This window comes from Heteronotia binoei, chromosome 8, assembly GCF_032191835.1.
Source record: "Heteronotia binoei isolate CCM8104 ecotype False Entrance Well chromosome 8, APGP_CSIRO_Hbin_v1, whole genome shotgun sequence".
Lineage (NCBI taxonomy): Eukaryota > Metazoa > Chordata > Lepidosauria > Squamata > Gekkonidae > Heteronotia > Heteronotia binoei.
Genome location: NC_083230.1, coordinates 114,562,091 through 114,580,222, shown reverse-complemented (window position 1 = coordinate 114,580,222; position 18,132 = coordinate 114,562,091). Strand labels below are relative to the sequence as shown.

At 47.1% G+C, this 18,132-nt stretch overlaps 2 protein-coding genes across 3 annotated transcripts in view; one reads left to right on the top strand and one right to left on the bottom strand.

Moving 5' to 3' along the window:
* Positions 1–3,052: 3,052 nt before the first annotated feature.
* On the bottom strand, positions 3,053–7,780 carry ETFRF1 (electron transfer flavoprotein regulatory factor 1). 2 transcript variants are annotated; one of them, XM_060245926.1, is made up of 3 exons: positions 7,638–7,780; positions 3,466–3,544; positions 3,053–3,376 (listed from the first exon to the last, which is right to left on the bottom strand). In XM_060245926.1, the coding sequence occupies exons 2-3, from the start codon at positions 3,508–3,510 to the stop codon at positions 3,161–3,163; spliced, it is 261 nt and encodes an 86-aa protein (XP_060101909.1). In that variant the 5' UTR covers positions 3,511–3,544; positions 7,638–7,780; the 3' UTR covers positions 3,053–3,160. The 2 variants fall into 2 exon arrangements, with proteins under 2 accessions (XP_060101909.1, XP_060101910.1); XM_060245927.1 differs by having other exon boundaries at positions 7,618–7,726.
* Positions 7,781–8,164: 384 nt separating this feature from the next.
* Positions 8,165–18,132, top strand: part of DNAI7 (dynein axonemal intermediate chain 7) — a 44,401-nt gene continuing 34,433 nt past the window's right edge. Inside the window, exons 1-3 of the mRNA XM_060245939.1 lie at positions 8,165–8,240; positions 15,278–15,368; positions 15,911–16,002. Coding sequence (XP_060101922.1) covers positions 8,238–8,240; positions 15,278–15,368; positions 15,911–16,002 — 186 coding nt within the window. The 5' untranslated portion in view covers positions 8,165–8,237. The remainder of the gene's footprint in view (positions 8,241–15,277; positions 15,369–15,910; positions 16,003–18,132) is intronic.

The window sequence follows — 18,132 nt, the reverse complement described above, 5'->3', positions numbered from 1 at the left end:
CACCTTTGCATATTAGGTCACACATCCCTGATGTAGCCAATCCTCCAGGAGCTTCCAGGGCTCTTAGCACAGGGCCTACTGTGAGCTCCAGGAGGATTGGCTCCATCAGGGAGGTGTGGCCTAATATGCAAAGGTGTTCCTGCTACGAAAAAGGCTCTGATAATGGGCATTTAATTCAGAGACACAGACGGGTTCCTAAATACTGGCTGTGTTAAGATTCTCTTTTAACTGCCTTTAAGCCAGAATGGGCAGAAAATCCCAGAGAGAATCTAAGCACAGTACGAAGGCAGGCATGTGGTTTAACTGGAGTTAATTCTTTTCAGCCACACAAAGTGGGATTCTAAACTAGAATTTCTCCCATGAGTTCAAGCCCAGATTAACTACAATTAACCCATGCACTTCATCTGCACATCACAGGTAACAGTTATTACTTTCTAACTGTTATTATCCAGGAGAATCCAGCTAAAATATACAAGTATACAGAACTCCTTTGCATATTAGGCCACACCTCCTTGATGTAGCCAGTCCTCCAAGAGCTTACAGGGCTCTTAGTACAGGACCTACTGTAAGCTCCAGGAGGACTGGCTACATCAGAAGTGTGTGGCCTAATATGCAAAGGAGGTCCTGCTAGAATTCCTTACAGGGCTCTTAGTACTGGGCCTGCTGTAAGCTCCAGGAGGATTGGCTACATCAGGGGGGTGTGGCCTAATAGGCAAAGGAGGTCCTGCTAGAATTTCTTACAGGGCTCTTCATACAGGGCCTGCTGTAAGCTCCAGGAGGATTGGCTACATCAGGGGGTGTGGCCTAATAGGCAAAGGAGGTCCTGCTAGAATTTCTTACAGGGCTCTTCATACAGGGCCTGCTGTAAGCTCCAGGAGGATTGGCTACATCAGGGGGGTGTGGCCTAATAGGCAAAGGAGGTCCTGCTAGAATTTCTTACAGGGCTCTTCATACAGGGCCTGCTGTAAGCTCCAGGAGGATTGGCTACATCAGGGGGTGTGGCCTAATAGGCAAAGGAGGTCTTGCTAGAATTCCTTACAGGGCTCTTCATACAGGACCTACTGTTAGCTCCAGGAGGATGGCTACATCAGAGGGGTGTGGCCTAATATGCAAAAGAGGTCCTGCTAGAATTCCTTACAGGGCTCTTCGTACAGGGCCTACTGTAAGCTCCAGGAGGACTGGCTACATCAGAAGTGTGTGGCCTAATAGGCAAAGGAGGTCCTGCTAGAATTCCTTACAGGGCTCTTAGTACAGGACCTACTGTAAGCTCCAGGAGGACTGGCTACATCAGGAGTGTGTGGCCTAATATGCAAAGGAGTGCGTGTTACAAAAAAAGCCCTGCAAGTATACATGAAGCTGCCTTATCCTAAACCAGACCTTTGGTCCACCGAACTCAGTACTGACGACTCAGACCAGCAGTGGCTCTCCAGATTCTCAACTGTCCTCTTTCAACAAGCCCACAAGATGGAACCCTGAAAGTGACATCTGGCCATCTTAATATATATATTACTGTACCGTAGCACCTCTAATTTATTGTGGTTTTTAAATTATTTATGTAACTGTCTTTTAACTGTATTTTATTAACTGCATTTTATGATATGAACTGTATTTTATTGTAATCATGGTATACACCATGTCTTGTGAGCCGCCCTGAGCCTGCCTCGGCGGGGAGGGCGGGATATAAATAAAAGTTTATTATTATTATTATCAGGCAGTTGCCTTTCACATCACCTGCTACCGGATCTTTTTTAACTGGAGAAGCTGGGGACTGAACCGGGGACCTTCTGCATGCTGAGCAAATGCTCTACCACTGAGCTAAAGCCCCTCCCAACATCATGCACTTCCTGCCATGATGTCAGTTAAAAGTGCTTTCGACACTATCATGGGGATGTGGAAGGGTATGGTATAGCCCAACCTCAACAGCTCTCAGAAGCTAAGCAGGGTTGGTACTTGGACGGGTGACCACGTAGGAGGGCTCTGTAGAGGAAGGCCGTGCCGACCACCTCTGCTGCTCACTTGACCTGAAAGCCCCTTGCTGGTGTCACCATAAGGCTTGGATGAGAGACCACCAAGGAAGGCTCTGCAGAGGAAGGCCATGGTCAACCACCTCTGCTTCTCACTTGCCCTGAAAGTGCACCATAAGCTGGGGTCACCGTAAGCTGGAAGTTAAGCAGGGTCTGTACTTGGAAGGGAGACCTCCAAGGAAGGCTTTGCAGAGGAAGGAAATGACAAACCACCTCTGCTTCTCACTTGCCTTGAAAGCCCCTTGCTAAGGTCTCCATAAGGCTTGGACGAGAGACCACCAAAGAAACCTCTGCAGAGGAGGGCTATGGCAAACCACCTCTGCTTCTCACTTGGCTTGAAAATCCCTTGCTGGAGTCTCCATAAGGCTTGGATGAGAGACCACCAAGGAAGGCTCGGCAGAGGCAGGTAATGGCAAACCACCTCTGCTTCTCACTTGCCTTGAAAGCCCCTTGCTGGGGTCCCCATAAGGCTTGGATGAGAGACCACCAAGAAAGCCTCTGCAGAGGAAAGCCACGGCAAACCACCTCTGCTTCTTCCTTGCCCTGAAAGGCCCTTGCTGGGGACCCCATAAGGCTTGGATGAGAGGCCACCAAGAAAGACTCTGCAGAGGAAAGCCATGGCAAACCACCTCTGCTTCTCCCTTGTCCTGAAAGCCCCTTGCTGGGGTCCCCATAAGGCTTGGATGAGAGACCACCAAGGAAGGCTCTGCAGAGGCAGGTAATGGCAAACCTCCTCTGCTTCTCACTTGCCTTGAAAGCCCCTTGCTGGGGTCTCCATAAGGCTTGGATGAGAGGCCACCAAGAAAGACTCTGCAGAGGCAGGTAATGGCCAACCACCTCTGCTTCTCCCTTGCCCTGAAAGCCCCTTGCTGGGGTTGCCATAAGGCAGGTGCGACCTGATGGCACTTAACGTATATGCAAGTGTTGTGGTCTACAACACGAGGGCACATCCCCAAAACCTGATCGTCTTCTCCACTCTCTCTCAAAACAGCGTTAAACCCAAGATGGTCCAAGAACATACAATAGTCTTTCAATGAGCTATTCTTTTTTGTTTTAATCGTAGACCAATCCTTTGCAGTTTACCTACACCAGCGCAAACTCCCCAAGAGGACTATGGATCTCTTGCTATCGTCCAATCACTTGTTATCGTCCTCATAGTACCGCTGTTTCAGGGCTCTGTACTTCCGCAGAAAGTATAACGCCTCCAGTTCTTTGATGACATACTCCCCGCGAGCGATGAGCTCTTTAATTTTTTCGGAGTCCTTCACGTCCTTGTTTTTTAAGAACGCTGCTTTCAGTCGAGTTCGGAAGTAGTTTGCCCCTTTGGGATATTCCCTTCCCAAGTACAGCAGCTAGAAAACAAACGCAAAGCATCGGGACTGGCATTACAGGCATCTGTCGAGTTTTGTTTGTACCTGACGGGGCACTGCTCAGAACTTACATTTTTGTAAAGATTCAACACTTCGTATCTTAAGGGATTAGCCATAATTCACCAGCATCTCCTCTGCGCTGGCATTTACCTGAAGAACAATTGTTTTAACGTTAGCCGGAGAGCATTTGTTTCTAAGTTTAAACCGTTTCTGTTATTTTTCAATCGCCTCCCAGTTCAGATTCAGTTCATTTATTTTAGTTCTGTCATCTTTCTTTCAACATGTTCACACTTCACACGGTCTTCCAGATTTCTAACTTGGTTTTCGTTTCCACAGTCCTAATCCTATGACACCGCTTATGGGATGTCCCGTCCTATTGGTTTACACCAGGGATCCCCAACCTTTTCTGGCCTGTGGGGCACATCTGAAATTGCGACATAGGGTGGGGGATGCAACCACAAAATGGCTGGCACAGGAGGCGGGGCCACACACACAGAGGAAGTCCAAGCATATGAGAGAAGAGGGGTAATTTTATGTGTGTTTGTACACTTGTATATCTATATCCAGGGGTGGAATTCTAGCAGGAGCTTCTATGTATATTAGGCCACAAGCCCCTGATGTAGCCAATCCTCCAGGAACTTACAAAAAAGAGCCTTGTAAGCTCTTGGAGGATTGGCTACATCAGGGGTGTGTGGCCTAATATGCAAAGGAGGTCCTGCTAGAATTCCTGACAGGGCTTTTCGTACAGGGCCTGCTGTAAGCTCCAGGAGGATTGGCTACATCAGGGGGGTGTGGCCTAATAGGCAAAGGAGGTCCTGCTAGAATTCCTGACAGGGCTTTTCGTACAGGGCCTACTGGAAGCTCCAGGAGGATTGGCTACATCAGAGGGGTGTGGCCTAATAGGCAAAGGAGGTCCTGCTAGAATTCCTTACAGGGCTCTTCATACAGGGCCTACTGTAACCTCCAGGAGGATTGGCTACATCAGGAGGGTGTGGCCTAATAGGCAAAGGAGGTCCTGCTAGAATTCCTCACAGGGCTCTTAGGACAGGGCCTCCTGTAAGCTCCAGAAGGATTGGCTACATCAGTGGGGTGTGGCCTAATATGCAAAGGAGCTCCTGCTAGAATTCCATCCCTGTCTATAGCTATCTGTCTATTGCAGTATCTGGAAAGAGGAATGAGAGAATAATGCCAGTACTATAACAGTTTCCACTTGATTTTTTTATTTAAAAAAAAGATCCTCACCGCCAATCAGATATCCCAGGGGTGGCCAACGGTAGCTCTCCAGATGGTTTTTGCCTACAACTCCCATCAGTCGTCCACCCCTGAGATATCCAATGGCCAATCACATGCCCTGGTGGACATAAGCCCCACCCACTTCCTAAAAACATCGGCATAAATGCTTCCTAAATGCATAAGCATAAGCTCCACCCACTTCCTAAAAACACCTAGCGGCAGGGGTTTTTCTGTAGCGAAAACTCCTTTGTACATTAGGCCACACCTCCCTGATGTAGCCAATCCTCCAAGAGCTTACAGGGCTCTTCGTACAGGGCCTACTGTCAGCTCCAGGAGGATTGGCTACATCAGGGGTGTGTGGCCTAATAGGCAAAGGAGATCCTGCTAGAATTCCTTACAGGGCTCTTCGTACAGGGCCTGCTGTAAGCTCCAGGAGGATTGGCTACATCAGGGGTCTGTGGCCTAATAGGCAAAGGAGGTCCTGCTAGAATTCCTGACAGGGCTCTTTGTACAGGGCCTACTGTAAGCTCCAGGAGGATTGGCTGCATCAGGGGTGTGTGGCCTAATAGGCAAAGGAGGTCCAGCTAGAATTCCTTACAGGGCTCTTCTCACAGGGCCTACTGAGAGCTCCAGGAGGATTGGCTACATCAGGGGGGTGTGGCCTAATAGGCAAAGGAGGACCTGCTAGAATTCTTTACAGGGCTCTTCTCACAGGGCCTACTGAGAGCTCCAGGAGGATTGGCTACATCAGGGGGGTGTGGCCTAATAGGCAAAGGAGGACCTGCTAGAATTCCTTACAGGGCTCTTCTCACAGGGCCTACTGAGAGCTCCAGGAGGACTGGCTACATCAGGGGGGTGGGGCCTAATATGCAAAGGAGGTCCTGCTACAAAAAAAGCTCTACCAGGCAGGCAAATGCTGTGGTGCCCACAGGTGCCCTGATGGGGATTCCTGATTTACACTGTGTAATCTTCAGTGAGTCCCCAGTGACAAAGGTGGACTATCAAGAGATAAACATTAGTCAATTCTTCAGTCACAGAAATTATTCTAAACCACAACGCACAACATACGGGTCTGCTAGTCACACCTCATGCTCTACTATTCTTGATTAGACCTGATTTCATGTTAAGAAGAAGAAGCAGCAGCTTTTGGATTTATATCCCGCCCTCCACTCTGAAGAGTCTCAGAGCGGCTCACAATCTCCTTTACCTTCCCCTCCCCCACAACAGACACCCTATGAGGTAGATGAAGATACTGGATGTATATCCCGCCCTCCACTCCGAAGAGTCTCAGAGCGGCTCACAATCTCCTTTCCCTTCCTCCCCCACAACAGGCACCCTGTGAGGTAGATGAAGACATTGGATTTATATCCCGCCCTCCACTCCGAAGAGTCTCAGAGCGGCTCACAATCTCCTCTACCTTCCTCCCCCACAACAGACACCCTGTGAGGTGGGTGGGGCTGCAGAGGGCTCTAACAGCAGCTGCCCTTTCAAGGACAACCTCTGCCAGAGCTATGGCTGACCCAAGGCCATGCCAGCAGGTGCAAGTGGAGGAGTGGGGAATCAAACCCGGTTCTCCCAGATAAGACTCCGCACACTTAACCACTACACCAAACTGGCAATCCTAAGCATGGTGGGAGACAGGAGGGCCTGGTGTGACTTTGTCCATGGGGTCGCAAAGAGTCAGACTCGACTCTGCGACTGAACAACAACAAATACTCTGAATCTCAGAGCGGTCACAATCTCCTTTCCCTTCCTCCCCCACAACAGACACCCTGTGAGGTGGGTGGGGCTGGAGAGAGCTCTCACAGCAGCTGCCCTTTCAAGGACAACCTCTGCCAGAGCTATGGCTGACCCAAGGCCATTCCAGCAGGTGCAAGTGCAGGAGTGGGGAATCAAACCCCATTCTCCCAGATAAGAGTCTGCACACTTAACCACTACACCAAACTGGCTCTCACTGGTGTAGACAGGGAGAACACGAGAAAAAGTGGTCCTAGGGTTGTCAATCCCCACAATTTGGGGTCTGGTGATTGTTAGTTTATGTTAACTGGGCTACATCAACAAGGGGGCAATATAAGTCAAAATAGCAGACTGATGTCTATGTCATTAGGTGTGAAGTGCCACAAATAAGAGACTGTTGTAATGTTAGCTCTGGGTTTAAAATGAGGGCATTAGTTTCTAAGAGGTTTAATTTAAACATGTAACACATGTTGTTGTTCAGTCGCAAAGCTGAGTCTGACTCTTTGCGACCCCATGGACAAAGTCACGCCAAGCCCTTCTGTCTTCCACCATCCTCTGAAGTTTGCTCAAATTCGTGTTAGTTACATCAGTAATGCTGTCCAGCCATCTCATCGTTTGCCGTCTCCTTCTTCTTTTGCCTTCTGTCTTTCCCAGCATCCGGATCTTCTCCAGCTAGTGCTCCCTTCTCATTTGGTGGCCAAAGTATTTCAGCTTCAGCTTCTGATCTTCCAGAAAACAGGGTTGATTTCCTTTAGGACTGACTGATTTGATCTTCTTGCAGTCCAAGGGACTCTCAAGAGTCTTCTCCAGCACCAAATCTCAAAAGCATCTATTCTTCTGCACTCGGCCTTCCTTACGGTCCAACTCTCACAGCCATACATTACTGCTGGGAATACCATTGCTTTGACTATATGGACTTTTGTTGGCAGGGTGATGTCTCTCCTTTTTATTATACTACCCAGTTTCGCCTTAGCCATGTAATATATATAAACATAATTCTAGTTTGCCATTAGAAAAAAAGAATTCATTAAAATATAGTGGAAGATTTATATTTAGGACATCCTATTGTCTGATGAAGTGTGCTTCTCGCACACGAAAGCTTACATTCTGAATAAAACGTTGTTGGTCTTAAAGGTGATACTGGACTCCTCCTTTGTTCAGTAAACATATATTTACAAAAACCAGTCTACCACTAAGCCACAGTCCCCCAATGAGAAATTCTCAATCCCATTTAAGCAAAGCCAACTCTGTACCTTTCCAGTCCATAAATTACCTGCAGCTTCCGCGCCCACCCAGATGTTTGTGACAGGCAGGGCGAACGAGTAGCTGGTGCGCCTGCGCAAGATGTAGAGGGGGAAGCGAGAGACACCGCGGTACTGTAGCCCAGTGGGACAGCTACTGCGCCTGCGCAGAAAGGAAAGCCCGCGAGGTGAAATCATAGAGTCAGAAAAGTCACAGTTTTCACTTCCTGGTTCCATTCAAACTTGGCCACCATATGCGGGGCACAAATAAAAAAAAAAAGACCGTCAGGGTACCTTTACTTTCCGCTTCCTTTCAAGTACTGTGGAACATTAAAAGGGTCTCGGATAAACGCTAAATCTCCAAGGCGCTCAGTGCTGTTATTTTGCCTTGGTTGCTTGCCCACCCAGCGGATCCCATTCACTACACAACCGGACGTGTAGGAACAGTGTCATCACGCCCTGCGACTTTCCCTCAAAAGTGAAGCTTTGCGTGACGTCACACAACGGAAAGGGAGAGCTTTGCGATACACTGCGCCTGCGCGTGGGCGGAATTAGTTGTCCGGGAAACAGGGGGCGGGAGATGTAAACAATATTTTTTCACTGGGCTCTCTGGACGTCTTGGAAGCGGCAAAATGGTGAGAAAAAAGGAAGGAGAGCCCTGCATTGCATTGCATTGGCAAAGCCATTTTTATTGTGGGGGAGGGGGGAGCCTGTAGCCTAAATTTCCATGTGCAAATATATATTAAATGCACAAAAGTTTGCATTCATTGAACTTCAACCGTTGACAAAAATGCTTGCCCAAAACCCGCGGGGCAGTATTCCTGATGTGTTTTATAATTTTAGTTTCTGTAAAATATACAATTGTATGCACTTAAATGTTTGTGTTTGCATATTATTATTATTATTATTATTATTATTATTATTATTATTATTATTATTATTATTATTATTATTATTATTATTATTATTATTTCAGTTCTATGTTCTTCTGTTAAGGGGATGAAGTAGTATAATGAAGTTTCCACAAAGAAAAGTTTCCCCATTCCTCTTTAAATGGGAGGATTTAAGAGTTAATATATATTAGAGAGGGGTAGGGTTGCCAAGTTCAATCCAAGGAATAGCTGGAGACTTTGGGGGTGGAGCCAGGAGACTTTGGGGGTGCAGCCAGGAGCAAGGGTGTGACAAGCACAGCTGATCTCCAAAGGGAGTTCTGGCCATCACATTTAAAGGGACTGCAGGCCTTTAAATGCCTTCCCTCCATTGGAAATAATGAAGGATAGGGGCACCTTCTTTTGGGGCTCATAGAATTGGACCCCCTGGTCCAATCCTTTTGAAATTTGGAGGGTGTTTTGTGGAGAGGCATTGGATGCTATGCTGCAAAGTAGGTGCCTCTACTCAAAAAACAGCCCCCTCTGAGCCCCAGATACCCACAGATCAATTCTTATACTCGATAGAAATTGGTCTCCGTAGGGAATAATGGAGTGCCCAGCAGACATTCCCCCCCCCCGCTTTCTGATGAAACTTAAGCAGGGGAAGGATCTCCAAACCGGGGGATCCCCTGCCCCCACCTGGGGATTGATAAGAAAACAGCCCTCTCCACTCCAGATACCCATAGATTAATTTTCCATTACATCCTATGAGAACCGGTCTCCATAGGGAAAAATGGAGTGCCCAGCAGACATTTCCCTCCCTCCCCTCACTTTCCGATGACCCTGAAGCAGGGGGAGGGCCTCCAAACCGGGAGATCCCCTGCCCCCACTTGGGGATTCGCAGCCCTAGAGGGGGTTAGGGTGGAAGGCCTGGGAGGTGGAGCCTAAGAAATGGGGTGGAGTTAAGGTCGCCAGCTCTGGGTTGGGAAACACCTGGAGATTTGCTGGGTGGACCCTGAGGAGGGGAGGATTTGGGGAGGAGGGGAGACGGGGGCACAATGCCAGAAGTCCACCTTCCAAAGCAGCCATTTTCTCCAGGGGACCTGATCTCCATTACCTGGAGATCAGTTGTAGAGCTCCAGCTGCCAACTGGAGGTTGGCAACCTGAGGTGGAGCCTGATCATCAGTGGGATATGCTAACTTGGGGGGGGAGCAGAAAGGGCTGTGGAACTTGACTAGTGAAGACAGAGCGGATTGCAAAAGCTCTCAAGCCAACGGCATTATAGATTGCACTTTATGTGTAGGTTTAATGCTTGAAAAGCCTGAGGAGAACAAAATCCCCAAACTCTTATTCTCATGTCTAGTATTTCCAGGGCTTTTTTTGTAGCAGGAACTCCTTTGCATATTAGCCCACACACCCCTGATGTAGCCAATCCTCCAAGAGTTTACAGTAAGCCCTGTAAGAAGAGCCCTGTAAGCTCTTGGATGACTGGCTACATCATGGGGGTGTGGCCTAATATGCAAAGGAGTTCCTGCTACAAAAATGCCCTTAGTATTTCAACTGTATAGATGCATATTTCTATCCATGCTTATATATTATATTCTTCTCATTGGATCCTCATTTTGGGAGAAAGGATGCCATTTTTGTTTTAGATCAGGGGTCCCCAGTGTGGTGTCCTAAGGGCAACATGGTGCCTACTGATATCCTTCCTGGCACCTGCTAAGCATTTTTTTAAAGTAGGGTAGTGGGTGAGGATTTTGCCTAGCAAGGCTTTTGCCTGGCCACTGGAGATTTAATTGGCTATGCAGATTTTTAGTAACATTGCTTGGACAGCAGCTGCTGCCATAGCAGGCAGATCTGCCCTGGGTGACTGAAGGTAAGCTGCAACAGCCATTTTTGTGGCTGGCTCCTTTTCTGGGGGCAGCCATTTTGTGGATGTGCCACCATACTCTGTCAGAATTCCAGAGGTGTCCACAGGCTCAAACTGGTTGGGAACTCCTGTTTCAGAGCAGGATAAGAGCACAAGAGAAGTCATGTTGAATCAGGCCAGTGGCCCATCCAAGCCAACACTCTGTGTCCCACAGTGGCTGAAAAACCCAGGTGCCATCAGGAGATCTACCACAAGGCCATAAGAACATAAGAGAGGCCATGTTGGATCACGCCAGTGGGCCATCCAGTCCAACACTGTGTCACACTGTGGTCAAAAACCCAGGTGCCATCAGGAGGTCTACCACAAGGCCATAAGAACATAAGAGAGGCCATGTTGGATCACGCCAGTGGCCCATCCAGTCCAACACTGTGTCACACAGTGGTCAAAAACCCAGGTGCCATCAGGACGTCTACCACAAGGCCATAAGAACAATAAGAGAGGCCATGTTGGATCAGGCCACTGGCCCATCCAGTCCAATATGCTGTGTCACACAGTGGCTGAAAAACCCAGGTGCCATCAGGAGATCTACCACAAGGCCATAAGAACATAAGAGAGGCCATGTTGGATCAGGCCAGTGGCCCATCCAGTCCAACACTGTGTCACACAGTGGTCAAAAAACCAGGTGCCATCAGGAGGTCCATCAGTGGGACCAGGGCACTAGAAGCCCTCCTGCTGTTTCCCCACCCCCAGCACCAATTTGAGTGCAGTAGTACCTTAAAGACCAACAAAGCTTTGACTTTTAGAAGCTTACACCCTGAAAATGATGTTGGTCTTTAAGGTGCCCCTGACCTCTTTGATAGCAAGCTGCAGCTGCCCTTGCCTGAAATTATTTTTGGTTTAGTTGAACTGCCTGTTTCTGGTGCTTTACAAAAGGGACTCCATTACCTTTAGCATTTGCAGAACAGACAAAAACCCAACAGATGATGCTTTCCTCTTCCCTGTATCTCTTTCCTGTGGAAGACACCCACAGCTTCTGCTTCAACGGTTTCCCCCTTTCTGCTTTCCAGTTAAAAGCATTTTCCAGCACAGCTCAGGGAAAGGTTGCAGAACCACGCCTGCAAGCCCAGCTCTTTCCCATGAGCCTCTTTGTGGCCTTATGACTTTGGTGTCTCAGATCTTGGTGGTGGTCAATACTCCCTCTAAGCTGTGGAGTCTTGTGAGCAAAAATTCTACTCTGTGAGCTACTGGCATTAATTAGCTTGCTCTGGGGCCATTTTTCCTAAGCGAAAACAAAAAGGTGTGAGGCGGAGTCTTAAAAACTGTGAGCTAGCTCACACTAACTCAGCTTAGAGGGAACACTGGTGGTGGTATCTGAAATATTCCTCCCCCCAGCCTTAACTGTTTTATTCTGACTGATGCCCTTTCCTGATTTTCTCTGTTCTTTTTTCCTTCCAACGTTTAGGGTCCAAAGAAAAAGGTATGTAGGTAGATCGATAGACTTGACGGACACTACCTGCTGAAGATAAATTGTATTTTTTTGTACTGTGATCTTAAAAGTTTGTGAGGTCATGTTAATATTAAATGAACAAATCCTGCAGTCCAAGATTCCAGGTCTGCTGAGAGCTGCCAGAGACCTTCAGACAAAGGTTTCTTCTGGGTTTCTTGTCCCACCTTTCTGACTCCCCTCGTACATTGCATGAAAGCAAATCACACATCCTGCGTGACCTTTTTTTTAAAAAATGCAACTTTTATTTATTTTCAAAATTTTCAAGAAGATAGGGGAAAAAAACGTCACAAAACGTTTGTATAATCTTAAATCAAGATTCATAATGAACACATCGTAAGGAGACAAAACTTTAAAACGATAACAAGTAGACAATGCTGTGGACTAGTGTACATAAAAATAAGGAAGCCTCTGGCTAAAAATTATTGAACCAATGAAATACGGGAATGGGAAGAAAAGGATTAAAGCAACCAGCTAGTTTTTATAAAGTGAAAATACTGACGACTTTGAGAGGGTTTATAAGCATCTAGTAAGGAAGCCGGTTTTTCCAGCAGGGAGAACCAACATTCATAATAGACTGAATTATCCTGTGTGACCTCATGGACTCCAGAATTATGCCCTTCTTCCACCTGCTCAGTAGTCTTGTAGAAATAATTGCATGAAACGTCATGGCTATTATTCAGGGCTTTTTTTGTAGCAGGAACTCCTTTGCCTATTAGGTCACACACCCCTGATGTAGCCAATCCTCCAAGAGCTTACAGTAGATCTTGTACTAAGAGCCCTGTAAACTCTTGGAGAATTGGTTACATCAGGGTTGTGTGGCCTAATATGCAAAGGAATTCCTGCTAACAAAACAGCCCGGACAGTAGTTATATGCAGGGCTTTTTTTGTAGCAGGAGCTGCTTTACATATTAGGCCACACACCCCTGATGTAGCCAATCCTCATGCAGCTTACAGCAGGCCCTGTACTTAAGAGTCCCATAAGCTCTTGGAGGATTGGCTACATCAGTGGCCCATCTAGTCCAGCATCCTAAAAACATAAGAAGAGCCCTGTTGGATCAGACCAGTGGTCCATCTAGTCCAGCATCTTAAGAATATAAGAAGAGCCCTGTTGGATCAGACCAGTGGTCCATCTAGTTCAGTATCCTAAGAACATAAGAAGAGCCCTGATGGATCAGACCAGGGATCCATCTAGTCCAGCATCCTAAGAACATCAGAAGAGCCCTGCTGGATCAGACCAGTGGTCCACCTAGTCCAGCATCCTAAGAACATAAGAAGAGCCCTGATGGATCAGACCAGGGATCCATCTAGTCCAGCATCCTAAGAACACAAGAAGAGCCCTGCTGGATCAGACAAGTGGTCCACCTAGTCCAGCATCCTAAGAACATAAGAAGAGCCCTGATGGATCAGACCAGGGATCCATCTAGTCCAGCATCCTAAGAACACAAGAAGAGCCCTGTTGGATCAGACCAGTGGTCCATCTAGTCCAGCATCTTAAGAATATAAGAAGAGCCCTGTTGGATCAGACCAGTGGTCCATCTAGTTCAGTATCCTAAGAACATAAGAAGAGCCCTGATGGATCAGACCAGGGATCCATCTAGTCCAGCATCCTAAGAACATCAGAAGAGCCCTGCTGGATCAGACCAGTGGTCCACCTAGTCCAGCATCCTAAGAACATAAGAAGAGCCCTGATGGATCAGACCAGGGATCCATCTAGTCCAGCATCCTAAGAACACAAGAAGAGCCCTGCTGGATCAGACAAGTGGTCCACCTAGTCCAGCATCCTAAGAACATAAGAAGAGCCCTGATGGATCAGACCAGGGATCCATCTAGTCCAGCATCCTAAGAACACAAGAAGAGCCCTGTTGGATCAGACCAGTGGTCCATCTAGTTCAGTATCTTAAGAACATAAGAAGAGCCCTGTTGGATCAGACCAGTGGTCCATCTAGTTCAGTATCTTAAGAACATAAGAAGAGCCCTGTTGGATCAGACCAGTGGTCCATCTAGTTCAGTATCTTAAGAACATAAAAAGAACCCTGCTGGATCATACCAGTGGTCCATCTTGTCCAGCATCCTGAGAACATAAGAAGAGCCCTGCTGGACCAGACTAGTGGTCCATATAGTCCAGAATCCTGTCTCAGGCCCTCTGGAGGTCCAACAATGTGGGACAGAGGCCAAGACCTTCCCCTGATGTTCCCTTTTGGAACAGGGATCCAGAGCTACACTGCCTCTGAATGTGGAGGTTCCCTTTTGATACCAATTGCTAGCAGCCTCTGATAGGCTTATGCTCTATGAATTTGTCTAATCCTCGTTTAAGGTTGTTTATTCCCGTGGCCATCATTGCATCCTCTAGCAGTAACGTCCACATATTAATCACACTCTGTGAGAAGAAGTATTTCCTTCTGTCTATCCTGAGTAATATTGCAATCTTTATAAATTAATCATGCACTGTGTATCTACTGCCAGGCTATTTCATTGGGCGTTCTTTACATTTGATGTTAAAAAAGAGAATAGGAAATAGATCTTGCATCCTTGTTATATTGTTATTATTTTCTTAACATCTTCCGTTTTGTGTCAGATAATGTCATTGCCTAAACACTGGCTTTCAGGGGGAAAGAACAAGAGTCCAGTAGCACCTTAAAGCGAGGGTGTAAAACATGCGGTCGGGGGGGGGCTAATCAGGCTCCCCGGAGGGCTCCTATCAGGTCCCCAAGCAATTGGCTGTCATCTGCTTCCTTCTCCCTCTCTCTTGCTTCCTTTTGCATCACAGCTTAGTTGGCTAGGCTTGCTCAATCACACAGGAGCTACAAAGCAAAGCCCCTATTTTCTCCACTGGCTGAGGCTCCTCCCAAGGGGGGAGAGTTAGCTTGCTTTGCCAGGCTCTTTCCATTGCACAGCAGAGCTACTGAGCCAAGCCTCTGTTCCTTCTAGTGGCTGAGGCTCCTGCCCCTCCTGGTTTCTTGGGGGAGAAAGGAAAGAGCCAGAGCTTCCTTTGTCCCGTTCCCTCAATCCCCTGGGAGAGATACAAAGAAAGAACCATTTAGATCAACAAGTGCTAATGTTTTAAACATGTCTTAATGTTTTTTTTTTAATTAATTATGTTTGTCTGTTTCCTTTATAAATTTTGTATCTCTGCTACCTAATCTTAAATAAATACACACATGGCCCCAACCCCACATGGTCCAGCCCGACAAGGCCTCATTTATGTCAGATCCGGCCCTCGTAACAAATGAGTTTGACACCCCAGCAAAAGACTAACAAAATTTGGGAAAGGGATGTATGAGCTTTTGTGAGTGACACCCGTTTTGTTAAGGTGCGATTGGATCCTTGCTCTTTTTCTACAGGTACAGACTATGGACATTTTGTAAAAGTGTAATTTACGCGTATTTCTTTCTTTTTGCTTTTTTAAATTTGTAACTCACATTCAGTCCGCTGGCAGCCGTGGCAAGAAGAAGCCCAGCAAAGCCGAACGGCTGAGGTTGCAGCGAGAGGAGGAGGAGAGGAGACTGTTCGAAGAAAGTACGGGAAATTCTACTCCTTGGGCTCTGACCATCTTAGAAGAATATTTATTTTGTTTATTTATTTATTTACTCTCTGTGTAAAGTAGTCTTTCTTTTTTCTGTCCTGAACCTCCTGCCCATCAGCTTCACCGGATGCCTAAGTTCTTCTATTTTGAGAGAGGAATAAAAAAAAAATGAAGCTGCTGTATACTGAGTCAGATAATCAAAGTCGGTATTGTCTACTCAGACTGGCAGCTGCTCTCCAGCATCTCAGGCAGAGGACTTTCATATCTCCAAGACTTTCATTTTGTAGCAGGGATTCCTTTGCATATTAGGCCACGCTCCCCTGATGTAGCCAATCCTCCAAGAGCGTACAGGGCTCTTCGTACAGGGCCCACGGTAAGCTCCAGGGGGATTGGCTACTTCAGGGGTGTGTGGCCTAATATGCAAAGGAGGTCCTGCTACCCAAAAAGCCCTGCATATCACCTGCCACCTGATCCTTTTAAAACCAGAGATGCTGGTTTGCTGATTTGCTCAACCCAACAACCTTTCGTTTTCCAGTGGAGGCCCGCTTACGAGCCGAGCAAGAGGAAGCCGAAAGGATCGAAAGGGAACGGATCGAAAGAGAGAAGACAGAATGCCTGGAGGCCAAAGTGAGTCCATGCACATCTACTGAACACCAGTTGGCCTGGTTTCCAAATTTCTCTAACATAGACACATAGAGAGCTAGTTTGGTGTAGTGGTTAAGTGTGCGGACTCTTATCTAGGAGAACCGGGTTTGATTCCCCACTCCTCCACTTACAGCTGCTGGAATGGCCTTGGGTCAGCCATAGCTCTGGCAGAGGTTGTCCTTGAAAGGGCAGCTGCTGTGAGAGCCCTCTCAGCCCCACCCACCTCACAGGGTGTCTGTTGTGGGGGGGGGGGCAGTAAAGGAGATTGTGAGCCGCTCTGAGACTCTTCGGAGTGGAGGGCAGGATATAAATCCAATATCTTCATCTACCTCACAGGGTGTCTGTTGTGGGGGGAGGGAAGGAAGGTAAAGGAGATTGTGAGCCGCTCTGAGACTCTCCGGAGTGGAGGGCAGGATATAAATCCAGTATCTTCATCTACCTCACAAGGTGTCTATTGTGGCGGGGGGAGAAGGTAAAGGAGATTGTGAGCTGCTCTGAGACTCTCCGGAGTGGAGGGCAGGATATAAATCCAATATCTTCATCTACCTCACAAGGTGTCTGTTGTGGGGGGGGGGGGGGAAGGTAAAGGAGATTGTGAGCTGCTCTGAGATTCGTAGTGAAGGGTGGGATATAAATCCAATATCTTCCTGATTCAAACGCTTCCAGTCTTTTGCTTAATTAAATACTGTCTATTACGTTTTCTTGAAGAAGAAGAAGAAGATATTGGATTTATATCCCGCCCTCCACTCCGAAGAGTCTCAGAGCGGCTCACAATCTCCTTTACCTTCCTCCCCCACAACAAACACCCTGTGAGGTGGGTGGGGCTGGAGAGGGCTCTCACAGCAGCTGCCCTTTCAAGGACAACCTCTGCCAGAGCTATGGCTGACCCAAGGCCATGCCAGCAGGTGCAAGTGGAGGAGTGGGGAATCAAACCCGGTTCTCCCAGATAAGAGTCCGCACACTTAACCACTACACCAAACTGGCTCTCCAGTTTGAGAAATTGAGAGCAATTACTAGGAGAATATATAGTTAGAAGACAGGATAAAGATATGATAAATGGGAATGGAAAATGGAAATTGAACTGTTAAAGCCGATGGATTAGCAAGGAGGTGGTGGGTGTGCCTCCCCAAGACCCCCGACTGTAGAGATTTTTCTGCATCACCCAGTTCTGGAGGTAACCCTGTCCAGTTTTCTTTTGCAAGCATGAGAGAAGATAGTTAAAAGTTTCAAAAAATTAAGTGTGTAAAGATGGAAGTCCATGAAAGAAGCTTTGGAAACAAAAAGAACGAATATAATTATGATTAGAATAAGAATCAGGAGAAGTGGTATGGGGAGGGGTGAAATCGGGTAAAGAAAGGAAATAAGGTAAAGAGGAAGGAGTTTATCTATTTGTTGTTAGTATTCAGTTTGATTTGCAGAAGACAACAAGCCAAAAACGAAGTGTGTTTATAGGAGATGTATAAATATATTGATATGTGCACACTTAATAAAATATTAATTCCAATAAATCCAATACCTTCATCTTCTTCACTCACTGATTGTGAGAATAGCATGTAGGCTTCCAGACCTATAGGTGAGCCACGAGTCCTCCTGGAATTACAACAGCTCCCCTTAGAGAAAATGGCAGCTTCCTCTCCTTCCCAAACTCCGCCTTCCCCAGGCTCCAACCGATCTACAGGAATTCCCTAACCTCAGAAATGGCAAACCTAAGAAACTTATCAGTTTTCTTAATGTCCAACAGCTGGGGTTTTTTTTCTTCGCAACATCGACAGTCTGTCAGCTAATTTTGAAAACTCCGGAGAGATCTCTGATCTGTATACTTGCTAGCTAGTTGCTAGGAACAGCAGAAACACCTGCTGATCCATTTTCCTATGCTGGGGCTTTCCTCTGGTGTAAGAGGCCAGCCTCCTGGCACAAAAGTACAAGAAGAAGAAGAAATTGGATTTATACTCCACCCTTCACTCTGAATCTCAGAGTGGCTTACAATCTCCTTTACTTTCCTCCCCCACAACAGAAACCTTGTGAGGTGGGTGGGGCTGAGAGAACTCTCACAGAAGCCGCCCTTTCAAGAACAACTCCTGAGATAACTATGGCTGGCCCAAGGCCATTCCA

Excerpts from the sequence above, each read along its gene's own strand:
- ETFRF1 (XM_060245926.1), bottom strand. The coding sequence starts at position 3,510 with ATGGCTAATCCCTTAAGATACGAAGTGTTGAATCTTTACAAAAAT. Across the intron at positions 3,377-3,465 it reads TGTTGAATCTTTACAAAAAT|CTGCTGTACTTGGGAAGGGA; the intron begins GTAAGTTCTGAG and ends TTTGTTTTCTAG.